Source organism: Balaenoptera ricei, chromosome 8, assembly GCF_028023285.1.
Source record: "Balaenoptera ricei isolate mBalRic1 chromosome 8, mBalRic1.hap2, whole genome shotgun sequence".
Lineage (NCBI taxonomy): Eukaryota > Metazoa > Chordata > Mammalia > Artiodactyla > Balaenopteridae > Balaenoptera > Balaenoptera ricei.
This window is the reverse complement of record NC_082646.1, coordinates 52,672,295-52,693,168: the sequence shown is the minus strand read 5'-3', so window position 1 is coordinate 52,693,168 and position 20,874 is coordinate 52,672,295. Positions and strand designations below refer to the sequence as shown.

Here is a 20,874-nt window from a genome sequence, read left to right as displayed (position 1 = left end):
CATGGTTGGACCTGGAGGGTATTATGCTAAGTGAAATAAGTCAGACACAGAAAGACAAATACTGTGTGTATAAATGTATATGTGGCATCTAAAAAGTAAACAAACTGGTGAATATAACAAAAAAGAAACAGACTCACAGATATAGAGAATAAACTAGTGGTTACCAGTGGGGAGAGGGGCAAGATAGGGGTAGGGGATTAAGAGATACAAACTACCATGTATAAAATAAATAAGCTACAAGGATATATTATACCACACGAGGAATATAGCCAATATTTTATAATAACTTTAAATGGAGTATAATCTATAAAAATATTGAATCACTATGTTGCACACCTGAAACTAATATAATATTGTAAATCAACTATACTTCAATTTTTAAAAATGAAGGATCAGTTTTTGAACATACGGAATCTGAGCCCAGGCCTGGTGCTCTATCCAAATCAGGCAGATATAATTACCAGACTTCATCCTCAGCACCGGTGGAACAATACAGTCTTAATCTCAGAGTCCACAGTATCAAAATTCCTTCCTCTCCCTATGGGTTTCCTCGGGCCTAAGATCTAACATCCTCTCTGTGTATAAGGAAAACACAAGAGTAACAGCATCTCATCAAACTATGTTTTCCCAGCTCCATCAGTCAGTCTCCACAGTAAACAGATGATATGCCGAAAGGAAGAAAATGAAGAGAGTTTTACAAAGGTCCTACCTACAGATATGTGGGTGGAGGTAAGGGAACTGGTGATGGATGAAGAGCCAGGCACTAGTTGCAGCAGGAAGGCTTCACCACCCCAGGCATGAAAGAGCCCAGGGAAGAAAAACAGTGGTAGCAGAACCTGGACCAAGCTGGAGCCCCGGAGTAGGACCACCAAGCAGGAAAGGCAGCCTCTGGTAGGCAAAATTTCTAGGAGTGGCCCCAAGATTTTACACTCTCACCTCCGGAAGCTCTAAATGTGATGAGCTATACCTCCTGAGATTGTGTTATGTCATGTGGCACCAATGGCCTTAACTAAGGGAGATTACCTAGGTGAGCTAAATCTAATCACACAAGCATTTAAAAGCAGAGAGTTTTCTCTACCTGGTAAGAGAAAAAGGTAGGAGGAGAAGCCAGAAAGACTCAAACTTTGAGGACTTGACCTACCATTGCTGGCTTGAAGATGGAGCGGTCATGTGGGAAGGATGCAGACAGTCTCCAGGAGGAGTGGGCAGCTGGGCAGACAGACAGCCAGGAAACGGGACCTCAGTCCTGCAGTGGCAGGAGCTAGATTCTGCCAGCCTGAATGAGCTTGGAAGCAGACATCCCCACCTCCATCTCGAGCCTCCAGATAAGAACCCAACCCAGCTGACACCATGATTTCAGGCTTATGAGACCCTGAAGAGAGAACCCAGCTGAGTCCACCTGAACTTCTGACTTCCAGAACTGTGTGCTGATAAATGGGTGTTGTTTTAAGCCCCTAAATGTGCTGATTTGTTACAGCAGTGATAGAAAACTAATACACAGCCAAAGAGGAGCACAGCTTCTGCCAGAACCAAAGACCCAGACCCTTGTGGCAGAGGCAGGGAAATAAGTACCCCAACCTCTGTTTTCTCCTCCAGGGCCTCACATTGGCCAGGCCATTGAGATCACCCCTGATGTCAGTCTCCCAGAGCCTCACTCAGGGAAGGTACCAACAGGTTCCAGGCCCAAGGGTGAATTTGAGAACAAAGCTTATACAACTTTAGGACCCTAGCAAGAAAAAGAATACAAACTTATAAAAAAGGGGGTAAAAAATGATGTGATATATACACAGTGGAATACTACTCAGCCATAAAAAGGAATTTTCCTGTTTGCAATAACATAGATGGACCTGGAGGGTATTATGCTAAGTGAAATAAGTCAGACAGAGAAAGACAAATACAGTATAATATTACTTATATGTGGAAACTATAAAATACAACAAACTAGTGAATATAACAAAAAAGAAAAACAGATTCACAGATATAAAGACAAACTAGTGGTTACTAGTGGGGAGAGGGAAGGGGGAAAGGACAGATAGGGGTAGGGCATTAAGAGGTACAAACTACTATGCATAAAATAAGGTATAAGGATATATTGTACAGCACAAGGAACATAGCCAATATTTTATAATAACTTTAAATAGAATGTAATCTATAAAAATTTTGAATCACTATGTTGTATACCTGAAACTAATATATTGTAAATCAGCTATACTTCAATGAAAAATAAGTAAATATTCAAAAATAAAGACAAACTTATGAGATTAATCACCACGCAAATATTTATTTCAAATTTTTAAAAATCACAACAGATGACAGATTTATAAAAGTTATCAAATGCCACAAACACCACAAATTCTAAAAAGTAAATTAATATTTTTCTGAACCACTCTCAAAATGCTTTTGTCCTACATGTTGGCAGTGGTTTTCTTTAATTGCCCCCTTCATATGGCAATGATATTGTAATCTTATTTTCTGTGGAGAAAATAGACAATTTAGTCTTTCCTCTAGCACGGTGATTCATTTTTTTTCTCTTGATTTTAGGAAAGTTACTTTCACCCTCACAACTTGTTACTTATAGTGTCATGTGAAATTTTAGAATTGCTGTCAAAATTTGGGGAAATCTCTATTAATTTTCTTTCATGTGTGAACTTTAAGATTTCAAGATATTTCAAGATTTTTTGTGCAGTGATTAGTCTTAAACCATCCTTGAATTGTTATACTTGTTAACCAGTTTGCTGTTAATATTCTTGCTGTACTGGTGTATTTTGAGTTGTATGTTATTTTTTCAACGTTAGAATTATCAAGAAATTTAAATCTTTTCTAATGTGTTCATATAATTTACTACTCTTCAGTAAATGGATTACCAAATAATCCAAGAGCCTAATAGTTACATCTATTTGAAATTTCTCTCTTCTAGTGAATTACTGTTTGGGGCATCATCTGAAAAATAAATTTTGTTTCAACTCACTTCTTGTAGTCAGAATAATTTTTTTTTATTTTCCTCATCTTATTTATTACTTTCATATCTGATATTCTGTCATTTTTATCTGTATCTTCTCTCAGTTCTTTGAAAATAACTAACTTTAAACTTGTTAAAATAAGGTCATATCAGAAGTCTGTAATTTCTGTAATTCAACTTTATTGAAATGTTCCAAAACATCTTTCAGAAAAGCAGTTTAAATGCACATTAAAGTTTTATCAATTAACTATTCCTGTCAAAAAAGAGGAGAAATGTAAAGTGTTTAGAACTGTATATGCTTTTTAAAAACTACCAAGTATATTTCTGACAAGAGAGAAATTCAATTTTGACAAAGCATCAATGAGAACTGAATACTCTATAGTTTTATATACCTAATGGATTAGAAGAAATTTCTACAGACTGCCTTGTGACTCCACAGAAATCAAACCTTGTTTCTCCTCTACTCCTCTCATATTTTTCCTGGACCAGGCACTTTAGAACAGATTCTATTATAGTGCAACCTCTAACCATGCACCTTCTTTTAACAACTGCACAGTGAGTGTATGAGTATTCCTGGAAACCATTCCTATGCTGAACAACTAGCAATAACTTAATTCTCCATGGAAGAGAGAGAAAACCACATAGATATATCCACTAAACTCAGACTAAACGTATCCCACTCAACTTCCCATTAAATTCAAAAAATTCCGGGACTTCCCTTGTGGTGCAGTAGTTAAGAATCCACCTGCCAATGCAGGGGACACGGGTTTGATCCCTGGTCCAGGAAGATCCCACATGCCGCGGAGCAACTAAGCCCATGCACCCCAACTACTGAGCCTGCGCTCTAGAGCCCACAAGCCACAACTACCGAGCCCGCACGCCACAACTACTGAAGCCCACGCACCTAGAGCCCGTGTTCTGCAGCAAGAGAAACTGCCACAATGAGAAGCCCACGCACCGCGACGAAGAGTAGCCCCTGCTCGCAGCAACTACAGAAAGCCCACGCGCAGCAATGAAGACCCAACGCAGCCAAAAATAAAAAATATATATATAAATAATTTTTTTTAATAAATAAAAATTAAAAGAAAAATTCCCATGGCCTCTCCAATAGCATACAATACAAAGGAAATTGTGATGGAGGGAAGCTGAAAAGGTAGGAGACAGTCATCCTAACCAGCTGCATGCAGTTAAGAATATCTTACTTCTACAAATTGCACAAAACATAACCATATGAATACATTGCCAGCGGACCACACACACACAAATACACACACTCACACATGCAGATACACACGCCCTGGGCCCTGGAAGGGTCCTGTGCAAGTGAAGAACCCTAAAGATACAGTTTCATCAGCTTCATGGTAAACCATGGTAAACCTGTCTCTAATTCCCATTGTTGATCTGATTACCATAACCAGCAGGCACACCTGTATTGGTTAAGTTCCCTCTAACTTCTGTAACAAACAAACGCAAAGATGACTTACAGCTGAAGCACGATACAGGTTTATTTCTTGCTCATATAAAGTCCAAAAGAAGTTTTCTTCACTGACTGGCGGCTGTCCTCTAAAGAATGACTTGGAGATCTAGATTCCTTTCATCTTGTGGCTCCACCTTCAGCGCATGAATTCCAAGACTGCCATGCCCATCTGCATCAAACCACAAAGGAGAAAAAGCATGGAGGATCACACAAGGGAAGTTTTAGGGGGCCAACCTACAAGTGAAGCACATCACTTTCACTCACATTCCATCACCTAAAACTCAGTCACATGCACGCATCTAACTACAAATTGGAAACTGAGAGTGGAAACCATACTTTGTAGCAGTTCAGGTCTGCAGGAATCCCCAGCTTTCATTCAGCATCACTCAGCAATCTGGTTTACAAGCAGAGAAGAGGCACAGTTACATCAATCTCCGTTCGGTGGTTGCCAGGGTAGGCACAAATTTAAGAGAGGAAGAAAACAAATGCATCCCTATTACCTCTGTGCCAATGAAGCTACTGACGAAAGATAGAGTCCTTTGCATGTGTCATCACTAGGTGGCTCTTTAGGCCTTTGGATTCCCCAAGTTTTTATCTCAGATGCTTCTCAGCGATGCAGGATAAAAGGATTTTCCAGTACCTGAACAGAGATGTAAATGGACCTATTCTTCCTGGCCTCACCCAAAGAATGGGTCTGGGCCTGCCTGCACCTCAGAAAGATTAGCAACTGAGAGAAAAGAGAAGGCAGGCAGCGCAGTTACGAAGGGCACTGGGAATGTCCACCAGAGGCAGAGACGCTGAGCCCACCAGGCCTGGTTAGAACCCCAGCTCTGCCCCGGATGCTCAGTGGGACATCGCCCCACACTAACTTCATTTCATCCTCGTGAAGTGGAGACTCTAACACTACAGCCATTTAAGACAGGTTTCCGGCTTTTCCAAGTGCTTTCACAAACATCCTCTATTTTGTCCCCATGACATCCCACTGAGGCGGACATTAGGCATTGTTGGTCCCACTTTGCAGGTGGGGAAACCGAGGGACTAAAATGAAAATTACCTTGCCCGAGGTCACAAGGCAAGTTAGAGGCAGATGCAGAACTTGTGATTCTTTCCATTGTTCTGTGCTCTGCATTTTACAAAACACTGCCCATTCTTTAATTCCCTCTCTCCTCACTATGGCATAATGAAGTAAACAGGACAAGTAGTGTCTTCACTATATTCATCTCACAGAGGAAAATACTGAGATTCAGGGAAGTTTAGGAACCTGCCCATTTTGACAGGGCTAAGGCTATAATCCACATTTCCAGATTTCCTCTTAAAATAGGTTTTTTTAAACTTAACACCAAACACTTTAATTGGCCCAAAGGCCAATTTTATCCGCTTGCTGCCACATAGAGTATAAATATTTAAATTCTTTTTAAATGTTTAGAAAAGAACTATTTCCTCTCTCCCATCAAACATGACCCTATAACTTTGTCCAGTGTCAAGATTAGCCCTAACTTGTACATGCTCTAGTTGTACATTTTGTCAACTATGTGAATAAAGAAAATAGAAAAACAAAAAAGGTATTGACAGAGGCTGAGGAGCAAGCAGGCAATAGAAGAAGCAGCCAGTCCTCAGCACCCTATGAGAAGCACGTGGCACAGAACAGTGGTCTTCAAAGTGGGCTCCAAGCCTGGCCCAGTTGGACCAGCCACTTCAGGGAGTGTTGGCGGAGCTGGGGATGTTTTTCAAGCCCTTGTCTCACCACAGGTGATTCTGAAGATCAGCCAGGACTGAGGACCATTCTGCTCGCCATGATTTGCTGTTATGTTTGAAACTTTTCCCTAGCCAAAAGGAAATGACAAGTATCATGCAGAAGAAATGATATCAAACTGACCTAGAAGTCAGTTATAAGCATGAGCTTAGAGTTGGGAACCATTAAAGAGCCAACAGGACTTTGATCTTCCTCAGACTCCAGGTGAAATGGAAATAAATCCACAGCTAAGGAGGGGATCGTATTCTCTCACCCCATGATTTTCAGATTCCGCTAATATTTACTAAACGCCTTGAACGCTGCAGACACTGTGGCAGACAGGCTGTTTACATTTCAGTTCATCTCACAACCAACATGTGGAGACACCAGTGTCCTCGTTTTATAGATGATACTCAAAAATGTTCAAGTGACATGACTTACCCAGTGCTTGTAAATAGCAGAGTTGGTTGCATCCCAGTAAGAAGCAAGGATACCGACTGTTGCCTGGGAGTCTGCTGTGTTCCTGACCCTTTGCCAATAGCTATATACATGATTTCTTATGGTCAGACCTGCCCTGAACAGCAGGGAATGTTTTTATTCGCACTCTCCAGATGAGAAAACCAACACTCAGAAAGGTTCTGTAACAACCAATGGCATCACTAGGAAAAGGCCGGAACAGAATTCAGCACAGATCTGCCTGGGTCTGTGCCCACTGCAGGTCCAGGCGCAGCTGGTGTAGCTGTGATTGTTACCCAAGTCTCCAGTGTTCCAGCTTGCTCTTGGCCGTTGGTGTGCAGTGGCACATAGGCGCTAAGGTAAGCTCCCCACCCCTACCTCTGCTCGGAGAGAGGACAGTAATTAAGGTCAGACTGCAGGCTTCCTGTTTCCTCATGCCACCGGGGGGTGGGTAAGAGCGGCTGCTCTGGCAGCCACCCATGACCCGGGCCTTTGCCAAGGTGATTCAGATTCCGCCCGAGTGCTGGGCTACTGTTCAAACGTGTCCGGGGTTCTCTGGGCACTTTGGTCCCCTGCCACACAATGAAATCCTGTTGTCACGGGCAGAACTGATTGAGAGATCGGATTCTGAGCAGCACTCCGCACCCAGGACCCGGGCGTCCTGCACCTCCCCGGGGAACAAAGCTGACCACCCGCCATCGAGCCCTCGGAGGGAGGCCCGGCCGGGAGAAGGACCAGAGCGCAGAGCGTGGGCAGGATGCACCACTCCCGCCCGCCGCCGCTGCGAGTCCTTTGTGCCGGTTTTGTTTTGTCTTCTGGGGTAAAGGCTCCCTCCGCCGCCATCGCTTCTTTAGGAACCAGCTCATGTGAAGGGGCCCGTTAGTCACGGATTCCGAGTCATTGTGGAGGGATCGGGCGTTTTCAGTGCCAGAGCTTCCAGTGACCTTTTAAATCCTGAGATGAAAATCTCGGGGCATCCAGAGCCCTTCCTCACTGGATGCTGGGAAGAGAAACGACCACAAAGTCTGAGGCACTTTTCCTGCTCTCTACTGAGGCCTCTCTGGGCAATAGTAGTTACAATAAGAGTGACAGGTTTAAAAGGGTCTTTAGATAATGCCTGGGGCTCTATATACATCACCTAATGGAGCCACAACCCTACGTGATATCATTATTGCCATTTGACAGAAGAGAAAGCTGAGGCTCTGGTTTACTATTCTGCCCAAGGGCACACAGCTCAGAGAGCAATGCAGGAATTAACATTCAGTTCTGTCTGACTGTCTGGCTCCAAAGGTGCCCCTCAACATTCAGACCACCTAAGAAATGTAGCCAGGACCCACCCACAGCGGCCCCTACCAGAAGGTAGGAGTTGCCAGCTAGGTTAGAATAGGCTGGGGAACCTCCCTGGTGGTGCAGTGGTTAAGAATCCGCCTGCCAACGCAGGGGACATGGGTTCGAGCCCTGGTCCGGGAAGATCCCGCATGCTGCGGAGCAACTAAGCCCGTGTGCCACAACTACTGCGCCTGCACTCTAGAGCCCGCAAGCCACAACTACTGAGCCCGCGAGCCACAACTACTGAGCCCGCATGCCACAACTACTGAAGCCCACATGCCTAGAGCCCATGCTCTGCAACAAGAGAAGCCACCGCAATGAGAAGCCCACACACCGCAACGAAGAGTAGGCCCCGCTCGCCACAACTAGAGAAAGCCCATGCACAGCAACGAAGACCCAACGCAGCCAAAAAATAAATAAATAAAATTAAAAAAAAAAAAAAGGTTGGAACAGGAAATCAACTGTGAACTCTGAGGAAGCCTCCCTTAAAAATGAGGGGCCCCATTGCCTTAGTCAGCTTGGGCAGCTATAACAGTTACCATAGAATGGGTGGCTGAAACCATAGACATTTATTTCTCCTAGTTCCAGAGGCGGAAAGTTTGAGATCAGGGTGCCAGCATGGTGGGGTTCTTGGTAAGGCCCCTGCTTCTCTCTGTGTCCTCACAGTAGAGGAAGAGGAAGAGAGTGAGCTAGCTTTCTTGCCTCTTCTTTTAAGGGCACTAATTCCATTCATAAAAGCACCATCCTCATGACCTAATTAACTCCGAAAGTCCCCAACTCCAAATACCACGACATTGGAGATTAAGGTTTCAACATACAGATTTGGGGGGGACACACACATTCAATCCATAACACCCATAGTTCAGGGAAAGGGTTTAAAAGGAAAAGCTGATGACCCAAGTAGATCCTAGAAAGAGAGAAGGAGAGTGTTGGTGGTGCTGATCCCTGAGGTAGCGGTTCCAGACTAGTCCTGACCTGGTGCTCCTGGGAGGAGATTGTCTTCCCACAATGCACATGGCACTTTTGCAGCAAATGGGTTCAGCTGCACCAACAGGTCTGTTCTTCTGAGTAAGACCAGTTTTCAGTGGTGACACCCAGGGTCAGAGCTACATATTTAGCGTCTTTGTACAAATTTAAAATGAAGAAGGCATCCCTTTCCTTGGGTGCCAGTTTAGTGGCCCAAGAGTAAGCATGGGCTGGATTTTAGTTTCCTCTCATCTCCTTGGATGTGTAAGCTCCACAGTGTATATGATCTGTACAACTCTGTGAAACCGAGCTGCATGACAAGCAATGACAGTAGCAGATTTATAGACCCCAGTTCTAGACTCATTTGAATGGCAAAGCCAGTCTGAATCCCCTTTTTGGACTCTATGTCTATTGGACCGTGTAAGCCTCCAGGTTCTGGCATGCTCTGGGGTGAGCAGAGAGATACTAAGAATTCATGCAAATAAGGCAGTAGGTTGTTGAGCAATTAATTAAACATAAAGAAACCTAGCTGTAGTTGTCCCCAAATTGTGGTTTTGTTCATGCAAGTTAGACCACTCCTGCTCCGAGTCCCTGCTTACTGCATGCTGTTATTGTGTTCTTGTCTTCTGTGAAGGTAGATACTAGGGATTCTCCTGGTCAGGCGTGAACTGATTGATGGAAAAAATTGCATTTAATCATAATGTATGATCCTTTTAATGTACCGTTGAATTTGATTTGCTAATATTTTGTTGAAGATTTTGCTTCAATATTCCTCAGGGATATGGCCTTTAATTTTCTCTTCATAGAGTGTTGTTATCTGGCTTTGGTATGTCAATGAAAAAATTGTTGCCTGCCATATCAGTAAAAAAAGGATGTTGCAGCCATAAAGCCACTACAGCCACCCAGACGGTGAGCTCTGAGGGAACTCACGATGGAGACAAATAGGCTGCCCATAGCCAAGCCCTCACCCCCAACTACGCACCCTGAGGGGATTCAGGGTGAGAAAGCACAGGATACTGGCCCCAGATAGCTGACATGCATATCAAAGGAATGATTTCAGTGAGCCCAGACCCTTGCATCTTCCCACACATAGAAAAGCACTAAATTCCTTAACTTGAGATGTCTGGTTTTCTTCAGTTAACAGTAATCTTTTGATGTTCCAACTACCTGGTCTTTGTGGCAAAAACTCCCACATATCCCGACTCCTCCCTTACCTCTTTGGAAGCAGTCTCTGAGATGCTGTGTCCCGGGCTTAAGTCCTCAGTTTTGCCTGCTGAATAAAACAAAACTCTCAACTTTTAGGTTGTGCATTGTTTTTCAGTCGAGGGGTATCAGGGAGATGCTAGCCTCATAAAATGCAGCTGGCTTGACTGTATGATCAGACAGGGCCACAGGCTGTGTCCCATAGTTTGGTAGGGCCACAGGCTGTCATCCACAGTTGGACAGGCCGCTGGCTGTGCTCTGCTGTTGGCCCAGCTCCCTGACTGGGTTGGGCCACCAGCTATGCTCAATAATCAACCTGGGCCTTAGGCTCTGAGACTGGGCAGGATTAGTGCCCAGCCTCTCTGGTTGGGTGAGGCCACAGTCTGTGCTCTGATGCTATGTAGGGCTGCTGGCTTGGCTCCCTGCCCAATCAGGGCAGTAAACTGGGCTCAGAGGCTGCTCAGGATTCTCTCCTCGTGCCCTCTTGTCAGGCAGGGCTGGAGGCTGTGCTCAGCAACCAGGCCGGGCTGAGGGCTTGGCACCCTGTCCAGGTGGGGCCACAGAATGAGATCTACAGCTGGACAGCCCATTGGCTGTGGACCCAAACTGGACAGAACTGCCCAAAGAGCTCCCTGGCCAGACAGGGCCGCTACCTCAGCTCTGTGGATAGGCATGGCCCCCAGCTGGGCTCTCTGCTCAGGTGCCACCACGAGCAGGAACACAGACGGCCAAGACCCACATGCTGCTTACTATGAGCCTCATCCCCTTCTCCGTCTCTAGCTGATCCCTGCTGGTCTAACCCTACTGATTCCCCCAGTGATTCCTGTAAGGCAAGATTGCAGTGGGCCTCCTGGGAAGCATCCTGGAATGCTGGGGAAGCTGGATGTCCACTTGAACTCTCTTTTTCCCACAGGAGAAGTTGTAGGCCCTGGGGGGACCTTCTAGGTACAGAGCCAGGCCAGCCTGGGGGAGGGGCAATGCATTCAAAGGGAAGTCCTGCCCTTACCCTTCTAATGCAGTGTTTCCTGGTTTCTGTGATCCAAGGGTATGCTTCAACCCCACTCCTGGGTTCTGGAATCTTCAGAGGTGTCTTGTTGTGCACAGTTGCTAGTTGGTCTTTCTGTGAAGGAGACAAACTGGGACCATCTATTCTGTCATCTCGCTGACATCCCTCCTCCTGACTGGTATTTCTTTACTACTATTTTCTACCTTGAAAAAAATAGTTATTTTTACACTGCTGCCAAACACATAGAATCATGACTTATATAGTTAATTTCACGTGTTTTTAAGAATTCTACTAATTTCTGACTTTAACAAAAACTTCTCCTTTTGGGAAATGAAAAGTGGGGGTCTTTCGTGGGGTAAATATTACAAAGAAACTGGAACAGGGCTAGAGATACTGATTAGGATCAGGGTCTAGGAAAGCAGCTTAGTCACAAGGTCCCAGAGGCAAGTGGGACTTGGACTTGGAAATGTGTTGAGGGGAAGAGAGGATGAGAGGGGCAGGTGAGACATTCAGACCTGTTAGAATCCAGGAATGGCAGTTACATGAGAGGCAGCATTTCAGTTCCAAGCCATCTTCGACGGCATCTTGAAGTAGTGGCTGGAGCTGGCAGAGAATTTGGTAGCAAGGAAGGACAGTCTTGCCAATAGCAAGGAGGGCTGGCAATTTGTTCACTTGATAAGTGTTTGAGTCCCTGTATGTCAGACACAGATAGTCCCTGGAAGTACAACAATGAACAGGACACACACAATGCCTGCGTTCACAAGCCTCAAGTCTAGTGAAAACAAAGGGCCAGGCCCCTGCGAAGTGAACTGGGTGTCCCAATAGAGCTCCAGACACAGCTGAACATGAGTGGGAGACAGGGCAAAAGCAGTGCCATACCAATCAAGCACACACCAAGGAAGACAGGGGAAAGGCTGCACAAACTTGAGCACACAAATGCTTGTCCAGTAGACCCACTTCTTGGTGAGGAGCAGACCCCCTTGCACTGTCAGGGTAGGTTCTTCCTGGCCCAGAGGCTGAGGATTTGCAGCCAAGTGACACTGGATGTGATGCGGTTCAACAAGAGCCTCAGAGTGCATAACAAGTCAGCAGTCTCTGCCAGATGCAGCCCATTCTGACCAAGCCTGGGCATGAACTGAGCTGCTCAGTCTATTCCCTAGCATTCTTGGCTGCTGACAGTCTATCCCTCAAATTGTGGACAGCTTCTAGAGGTTGTGTTACATCTGTTCAGAGTCCCTTTCCTAGTATTTCCTAAAATGAAATGAAGTGAAATGAAATAAAATATGGCATAGTTACATAAGTCTTGTTTAAGCATGCAAAAAAAAAAAAAAACTTTGTGTGGCCCAATAAATAGGATTTAATTTTGCTTGTCATAGTGTTCATTACTTTATTAGTTTCCTAGGACTGCTATAACAAAGTGCCTCTAATTGGCTTAAAACAATAGAAATGTATTGTCTCACAGTTCTGGAGCCTAGCAGTCTGAAATCAAGGTGTCGGTAGAGTCTCTGTGAAGGTGCTAGAGAGAGATGCTTCCTTGCCTCTTCTAGATTCTGGGGTTTGTGGGCAATCCTTGGCACTCCTTAGCTTGTAGATGCATCACTCCAGTCACATGGCTGTCTTCTCCCTTTGTATCTTCACATTGTCTTCTCTCTTTGCGTCTGTCTCTGTGTCCAAATTTCTCCTTTTTATAAGGACACCAGTCATATTGGAATAGCTCCCACCCTAGTGACCTCATTTTAACTTGATAACCTCTGATTAGGTAAGACCCTATTTCCGAATAAGGTCACATTCTGAGGGCCTGGGAGTTGGGACTTCAACATATCTTTTTGAGGGAACACAATCCAACCCATAACATTTATTCTAGGTAATAAGTGGATCTTGAGTCCATTGCCAGGAATCTAGCCACATATTCTCCCTCCTTTCTCTCTCTCTCTCTCTCTCTCTCTCTCTCTCTCTCTCTCCTCTCCATCCCTGCCATCACATTCTATGAAAAAATAAATATGGTGTTTCTCAACCTGGAATATGTTTCTAGTAACATCACACTTTGTAAGCAAAAAAGCAAAAAACAAAAAACCTGCCTATACTATTCATTTAGGAATTAAACTATCGAGTACTTTGTGACATCCCTCAGATTATTTTCCTGTATTGCTTCTTCACTCTCATATTGGCACTAAACATCTCTTGTACCTATAGTCTGAACTGTCCAACTCAATTTTAGATTCACTGAGAACAGGGCTTCTAGTTATTGTTAATCTCACAGAGGAAAATTCTGGTCACAATCTATGGGTGGAACAAGTGATTGAAAGCATGTCACAATATCCTCTATGCCTGCCACCAAACACACTGCTCCAGGCAACATAACTCTGTCTGGGACAGTCCTATGCAAGCTGGGATGTTTGGTCACCTTAGGACTCAAAATAGTTCAGGTTTAAATAGCAGGTGAGATGAAGGCAAATAAGTGTGGATTCTTTTTCTGAGAGACTCAACTCTAAAGAGAAGAAGATAGAGTAATATCTAGAGAAGGAAACAGGGTCGAGAGAATTTTTCACCTCTCTATTCCCCCTCTTTCTTATTTTTTAAACCATGCTGAAGGCTTATTTCTATAATGAAAGGAAAAAGTGAGGATGAGGCTGGAGATATAGGAGACTAAGGATAATTGCTGGAGCAGCATCTTGTCCTCATGAAGTAGAAGAGGCAGGATGCTGAGTCCCGAGGGTAGGAGAAGGTCCCACCTGCCTGAGAGAAAATCCGATGTGTGAAAGTGGGAATGGGAAATGGAGGGGGATTACAACAGATGCTTTCCATCTTGTCAGGATGCGGAGTGAGGAGAGGGGTGGGGTTGAGGCTTAAATGGAGATGAGCAAAGGCTTGGAGATGTAAGAAAACAGTAAAGCACATTCCAAGCACCCAGGAATGCCCAGCTGAGATGGGGAATCCTGAATACGCAGCATATAACGTAATTATTATCACCAGCTAGGCTAAGATCCCCAGCCTGCCCAAAGTCATACAACTACAAGCATATTATAACGTATTTCCAGTCTTGAATAATATCTACCATTGCACTTAAAAAGACTTGTCTATGGGCAAGTACGTGGCTAGACAGGAGACAAAAATACTTTCTAACAGGCTTCAGGAGAAAATGAAACATGAGAGGAAGCAAAAAATATACTCAGCCTTTGGCAGGACTATTATTAATGGGCACTCCTTACTGTACTGTGGTAGGTGGCACAGTCAGACATACATGAGCTCAGCCTGGAAAGCAACATGGGGAGAAGAGGAATCAGAGATGGGGCAATTTGGAGGCTACGTAGGGGCCAAGCACACATTCTTGGCATCCTGGATGGTTTGGAACCTTGGCATAATGCCAAGACTTGGCCACCTGGTACTAAGAACTCTCTTTCTCTGGCGGTGGGCATTTATACATACCCTATGCCAAATCCTCATGGTAACGCTTTGGGATAGTTATCCAGTTTAGCCAAGGGGAGGACTTCGTTTCAATACAGTTAGCTAGTCCATGGCTGGTAAATTAGCAGAGATGAGATGTAGCTACGCTGATTGATTTAGCCCCTCCCTTTGCCCTTCTTACTTTTCACCTGTAACAGTGAGGATAATAACAATACCTAAGCACAAACCTTTGTAAGTATTAAATGAGGTCATGTACGTGAAAGTGCCAGGCACCCCATAGATGCTGCTTATATGTTTGTCTAGCATAGTGGTTTTCAACTGGTAGCAATTTCGCCCCCCAGGGGATCTGTGGTAATGGAGATATTTTTGATTGTCACAAGTAGGGGAGTGCTATTGGCATCTAGTGGGTAGAGGCCAGGGATGCTGCTAAACATCCTACTATGCACAGGGCAGTCCCCACAGCAAAGAATTAACCTGCCCAAAATGTCAATGGTGGTGACATTGAATCCCTGCTAGTAGCGTAATGCAGGGGACTGGAAACCGTACACACTAACAAAGCACAACAGAAGTAAAGTAACTGACAGGTCTTGGTGACAGGACACTTACAGATCTGGATCTTGGACCCACTACTTGCTTTTGGCAAGTTATTTAACCTGTCTGAGCCTCACTTTTCAAATGGGGATCATAACAGCATAAAGTCATTTCAATAAATTAAATAATTGCTGAATAATATTCTGCTAGCACAATGGAATTAATCATTTGTCACCACCTTGCAATTTAATAGACACCAAGTTTCTGAAGTTGCAAATGTTCTTTTCATAGTTAACATGACTCTCTGCTGTATTTCTTGTGGTGCTTTCTTAAGACAGGTTTTATGCAGAAGAAAGTGACTTAGGGATAGCATTGAAAGCTGTCTGCCATGGCTCAGTATCTTTTGTTTTTTTTCCCAAATTCTTTTCTGAAAAGATTGCAGTACTTTTGATTTGGGCAAACACTGATCTAGATTTTAAAATCTTTTGCATAACACTGGGTTTCAACTTTCTCACATGTGGATACTCTTACAATCTACCTTGGCTGCCTGAACAGAGGCAGCTCTCTCTCCTCTGCAACATAACCAGTAGGCAACATCTCGTATTGTCTGGGTGTTGGTCTCTCCAGACATTTTCACCAGCAAGGCTGCAGAACTGAAGGGCTCACTTTTTTCTTTCCAGCAGCTCACTTCCCACCCAGTCTTTCCTCCTCTGCCCTTCAATGATCCTGATATGCCATGAGTCCTCTCTGCCACTTCATGGCTGGTTAAAACATTTCTGATTTTTCCCCAATCTCCCTCTGATGAACGGATCAGACTCCAGGGCCCCTTCAGATTCCATTCATCAAACCTGCTATCCAGGGAAGAGTCTCCTTGGGAAACTTCACACTTTCACTATTCCCTTTCATGGAGAGAACGTGGGTGTAAGGGTGTGAGGAAGCACAGGGAGGCAGAAACCAACGGGGGGGGGGGGGAGGGGGCAGAGTGGAACAGGATGACAGAGGGTGGAGAGAGTGTACAGCTTGTAAGGGAAAGGGCAATCACCAGGCAAATAGATGGACCAACAAAGAGCATGGGACTTGCAATCCTAATGGCTTCCAAATGTAGAAAACATTTATATAGGTATATAAAGTATATATACCTGCAGAACCAATCAAGCACTGGCCTGGGGGTGGGGTGCTCAAGGCATGTTATGTATTTTCCCTCTGAGCTACCCAACAAGCTGTGAAGAAGTGAAAAGTGGAGGAATATCGTCGTCCCCACCCTCTCAGATAAAGAAACTTCGATGCAAAGATGTTATAACTTGCCCAGTCTCCCCCTCCCAAAGTGGTTGAAGAATGGGAAAAGGAGAGAAATGGACCCCAGGTTTGCTAAATTTAAGCCTCCTACATCAGAAATTTGCAAGAAAAGCCCACAGGAAAAAATAGACAGAGCAATGAGAGGCCAGAGAAAGAAAAGTGAACAAGGGCACTGATAAGAGGGGGAAAGTTAAAGAGACGGAAGAAAGAAGGGAGCCTGAAGAAACCTAGGACGAAAAGTGACAGAGAGAGACGCATACCCGGGACCAGCACAGGGGAGGTCGGCAGTGCACACTGGCCTCACGTCCTCAATAACACTCTCACCTACCAAGGCAAAGACCACACAGGAAACCGTCCTCTAAGAGAACACCCAAATCAATAACAACATACCTCTGCTCCATTCTTTTCAATACAGACTTTAATTCATAACGCACTCTAAGGGGAGGGGAGGGGAGGGCCCAGGGCACTGTTTGGAGGGGGCAAGCACACTAAATACACTGACCTTTTGATGAAAAGTTGGAGAAGGGACAGGTGGCTACAGAAGCCACCTCCTGCCCCTTCCGCCATCCCCACCCCATTCCCCAAATCCCGTCTTGATTTCTTGGCTTGTCTGATCCGGTAAGAACCTTCCAACGGCTTTTTTTTTTTTTTTTTTTTTTAAACACGAGGCTGTGATTAAAACAACCCCCAACTTCTCTTCAGCTCTTTTTCTTAAGTTTCTTTTATTAACTGAATTTTTAAAATCCCGTTTCAACTCCACGTGCATTTGCCCATCGTTCTCTAGGCTTGGGAGAGACCCAGAGGCGGCCGCCTCCACAGCAGTCTCCACTGGGGGAGAAGAGTACCGCGAGTCAGTCCCGGTGCGCCCCCTCCTCTCCGGGCGCCCCTTCCCAAATCCCGTCCGGTCTCCAAAGGCTGGCGTACGCCGTGCGGCTGTAGCCCGCGCTGTAGTCGTAGGACACCTGCGGGGGCGGGGGCGGGGGCGGCGGGGGCAGAGCGCAGTCTGAGAAGAAGGGGGTGAAAGAGGCCAAAAGGCCGGGCCCGTCGTCCCCGCCCGGAGAGTCCGCATTGGCTGGGTACAGGGGGCGCAAGGGCTCGTTCAAGGTCAAGCCACCACGGGGGGCAGCCAGGGGTGACTTCTTGGTCGTGGGGCCGCCCGGGGCGCTCCAGGGCTCGGGGTACAGTAGGCTCCCCCCCATCGCGGGTGGCGGCTCAAAGAGGCCGGGCTCCAAATCCGGGGGTCCCCTTAGGACGGCTGCTCCGGTGAGGAACACATCGAGAGGTTCCGCGGCGAGCAAGACGCCCGCCTCGGTGCCGGCGCCGTAGTCGGGCCCCAGCAGCTCGAAGAACTCCGCGGCCTCGGCGCCCTTCTCCAGGTCGCCCAAGCTCACGCCGGGCCCCGACGGGCCGCACCCGCCGCCGCCCGCCCGGGACGGCTCGGTGAAGAAGGACGGGGGCAGGTTGCGGGCCCGCAGCGGGACCTTCCTGGCGCCGGGGACGGCCGGACCCCCTGCGGGGCCGGCCGCGTCCCCTCCCAAGCCCCCAGCGCCCGCTCCCACGAGCCCGGCCGCGGGCGCCGCCTCCGCAGCCCCGGCAGGATCTGCGCCCCCGGGGACGTGGCGCAGCGAGTCGAAGAGCGCGGCCAGGCTCCGGCTTTGCAGGCTGGCGGCCGCCGCGGCCTGCGACGCCTCCCGCCGGGGGGCCGCCTTGCCGTGGGCCTGGACCGGGACCGTCTGGGCGCTGGCGGCGGCGAGCGGCCGCTTGGCGGGCGTGTCGGCGGCGCCCGGGGAGGGCGGGCCCGGGGGCGCGGCGCCCATGAGGCCGCTGCAGCGCTTGATCTGCTTCTGCAGGTACTTGCGGTGGTTCACCTTCCGCTTCGACTTGCCGGGCTTGTCCAACGCCAGCTTGATGTTGCTGGACGCCGAGTCGATGAAGCTGAGCAGGTCGCGGGTGGCCTCGCGGACGTCCCCGCCCTCGGCGCCCGCCAGCAGTGCGCCCGCCGGTGTCCCGGTCTCCTCATCCTCGAAACAGCAACCCTTGTCCAGGGCTCCGAAGGCGCCTCCCAGCCCGTCAGGGGAGCCCCCGAAGCCGAAGGGGACGAAGGGGTGCGTGCTGAGGAGCGCCGCCTGGACTGCCATCGCCGCGGCTCCCGGGCGGCCCGCAGCGCCGCCCGTGCGCCCCCGGCCGCTTCCCGCCCGCCGCCCAGGCCCGGCTCCCGCCCTGGCGCGGTGCGCGCGGCGCAGCTTCCTCGCTTGGGGCCGGGCTCGCTGCTCGGCCTCCCGGGGGAGCTCATTAGGTCTTGTAAGCGAGGGGCGGAGGGAGGGAGCGCGCGGCGACCGCCCCGGTGGCGAAGGGGAGGGGCTTACTTAGCTGGGCTAAGCCGGGGGTGGGGGTGAGGGGGTCGCTTTTCTAGTTTTCTGGGCTTTCTCAAGCTCATCGCCTTAACCCCTTAGTTTCCCTTCGCCCCGCGCGTTTCTCTTGGCTAGCTCCAACCGCAAGACGTGAGGGTGGGATGGCCCGTCCTCAGACTCCAGCTCCGATACAACCACGCCCTGGCGCTGGGCACTCTCCCTGAGGCTGAGAAGGGAAGAGTCCAGACCCGTGGGTTTCAGTCCCAGCTCTGGTAACAATAGTAGCCATCAGCTACGGGGAGCTTGCTTATGACAGGCACTGTCCATGCATTTCCTCATTTAACCGTTGAACAATAGTCCTGTAAAGTACGTATCAGTATTATTATCACCATCTAACAAATGAGGAAACTGAGCCTTAGAGAGTTTCAGTGAGTCGGCCAAAGCTATATCCAGTCCAGGCTGACTCCAAAGCCATTCCTAAGCCCTTGACAAAACTTATGTTCTCTCTCGGCTTCCTCACCTATCATATAGGAGAAGGAAACTAGTGTCTCTTCAAGCTCTAGCCCTGGTCCTGAGATTCTAACTCGAGTTCCTGCAGGACTCTCAACTCTGATACTCTTTCTTCTACCCGTTAATTGTTTATAGCAAACTGAGGCCAGCACTTGACCCATCTTTTATTAACAGTAGACAGCAGGAGGCAAGGAAGTCACTCCCACTAAGCTAGCTGGTGCTTTAGAGAAACAGCCCTGTGTGTGTATAAAACTCTCAGCCTCTTAGGACAAAGTATGGACTGGAACCTCTCCCCTAACTGTCATGCCATTTAGGTTGCCCTTTTGGGACTTCTGTTGCATTTCAAGAATCACCTTCAAGTTCATTTAGACCCACTTTCACCTGGGCAAGCTTCTTGGGATAGAGGAAATGAGTAATTTGGCAGAGCACGAAAGATGATTCAGAAAAGACGGGTTCTGGTCTTAGCCTCACCACTCAGTAGCTCTGTGACAGGTTGAAATCCTTGCTCTGATGGGTACACAGCTTCGGGCAAACCAGCTGACCTCTCTCTGCCTTAGCTTACTCATGTTAAATGCAGGTAAGGTTGCCCACCTCACAGGGCACTTGTGATCTTTAAAGGAAACATCCTGTGGAAAATCCTTATCTATTGACTGTTCTATAGCCTGTGATGAGTATTTGCCCTTATTTCTCTAAAACACAAAAAGGTGACTATGTTTCCTTACATGAACATCTAATATGTGATAGAACACCTCAGTCAGAGGGTGTTCATGAGGATTAAGTGAGGTAACATACATGAAGATGCTGTGTGTGTGATAACGTGTTGTCTAAATAAGTTATTATAGTTTAGGTGCAGAGTCTACCCGAGGCAGATACAGACCATCTCTTTCTTCCTTTCTTTCTTTTTTTTTTTTTTTTTGGTGTCGTGTGCAGTGGAAGCCAGAGTCTTAACCACTGGACTGCCAGGAAAGTCCCTAGACCATCTCTTTCAAAACTCTTTTCTTTAAGCCTCATTTTTCAGGTGTAGCAAGACCATTTTTGAGCACCCTGAAGGTACAGCCTTACCAAAAAGAAAGGGCCAGATGAACACTTTTCATTTGGGAGATGAAGTACTTTTCCCAAGCCAACATGCTGAAACAAACTTTTTTTTAACTCAGGTTGGCTCAATTATAATGTACTTTTCGTTTGAGTAACACACAAGATTTTGTCCTCCATGACTGGACTGTTTTTTTATTGTTGGTGACCTTGCACTCAGAAAATTGTGTGGGCTTGTCACTGAGTTGTGTTTCTCCCCCCTCGGATGTGGATGTCAGCACTTCCCTTTCCCTTTCGGCAGGACCATTCCATTGACCTCTGCGTCTGGCAGCAAGAGCACTAACTCTTTTTTTTTTTACTTTCTTTCAACTGAGCAGCTCTTACAAATCCCGAGATTGCAGAGGACAATATATTTAATTGACATCTTTAGTCTGAAAAATCTCTCGTAATCCCCACAGAGTTAGCTAAGCCCTCATGTAATCATATTCAAAATAAATAGGATATGAAAATATTAATATGTAAAAGTCTGTTTCCAGATCATTGGAGTTCTGAGCATCAAAATTGATTTGGCATTAGATGAGGAGAGGTTCAAATTCTGGATTGCCACTTGCTAGGTGAGTG

The 20,874-nt window shown here is 46.8% G+C and overlaps 1 protein-coding gene and 1 long non-coding RNA gene across 2 annotated transcripts; both read right to left on the bottom strand.

Annotated features, from left to right (window-relative positions):
- Positions 1-4,565: 4,565 nt before the first annotated feature.
- On the bottom strand, positions 4,566-5,010 carry LOC132369760 (uncharacterized). The gene is made up of 3 exons (XR_009504472.1): positions 4,937-5,010; positions 4,773-4,830; positions 4,566-4,605 (listed from the first exon to the last, which is right to left on the bottom strand). It is a non-coding gene; the product is annotated as an uncharacterized LOC132369760 (long non-coding RNA).
- Positions 5,011-16,794: 11,784 nt separating this feature from the next.
- Positions 16,795-18,525, bottom strand: FAM181B (family with sequence similarity 181 member B). Its single transcript, XM_059929442.1, has one exon. The coding sequence runs from the start codon at positions 18,496-18,498 to the stop codon at positions 17,212-17,214; it is 1,287 nt and encodes a 428-aa protein (XP_059785425.1). The 5' UTR covers positions 18,499-18,525; the 3' UTR covers positions 16,795-17,211.
- Between the last annotated feature and the right edge of the window lie 2,349 nt (positions 18,526-20,874).

Excerpts from the sequence above, each read along its gene's own strand:
- FAM181B (XM_059929442.1), bottom strand. The coding sequence starts at position 18,498 with ATGGCAGTCCAGGCGGCGCTCCTCAGCACGCACCCCTTCGTCCCCTTC.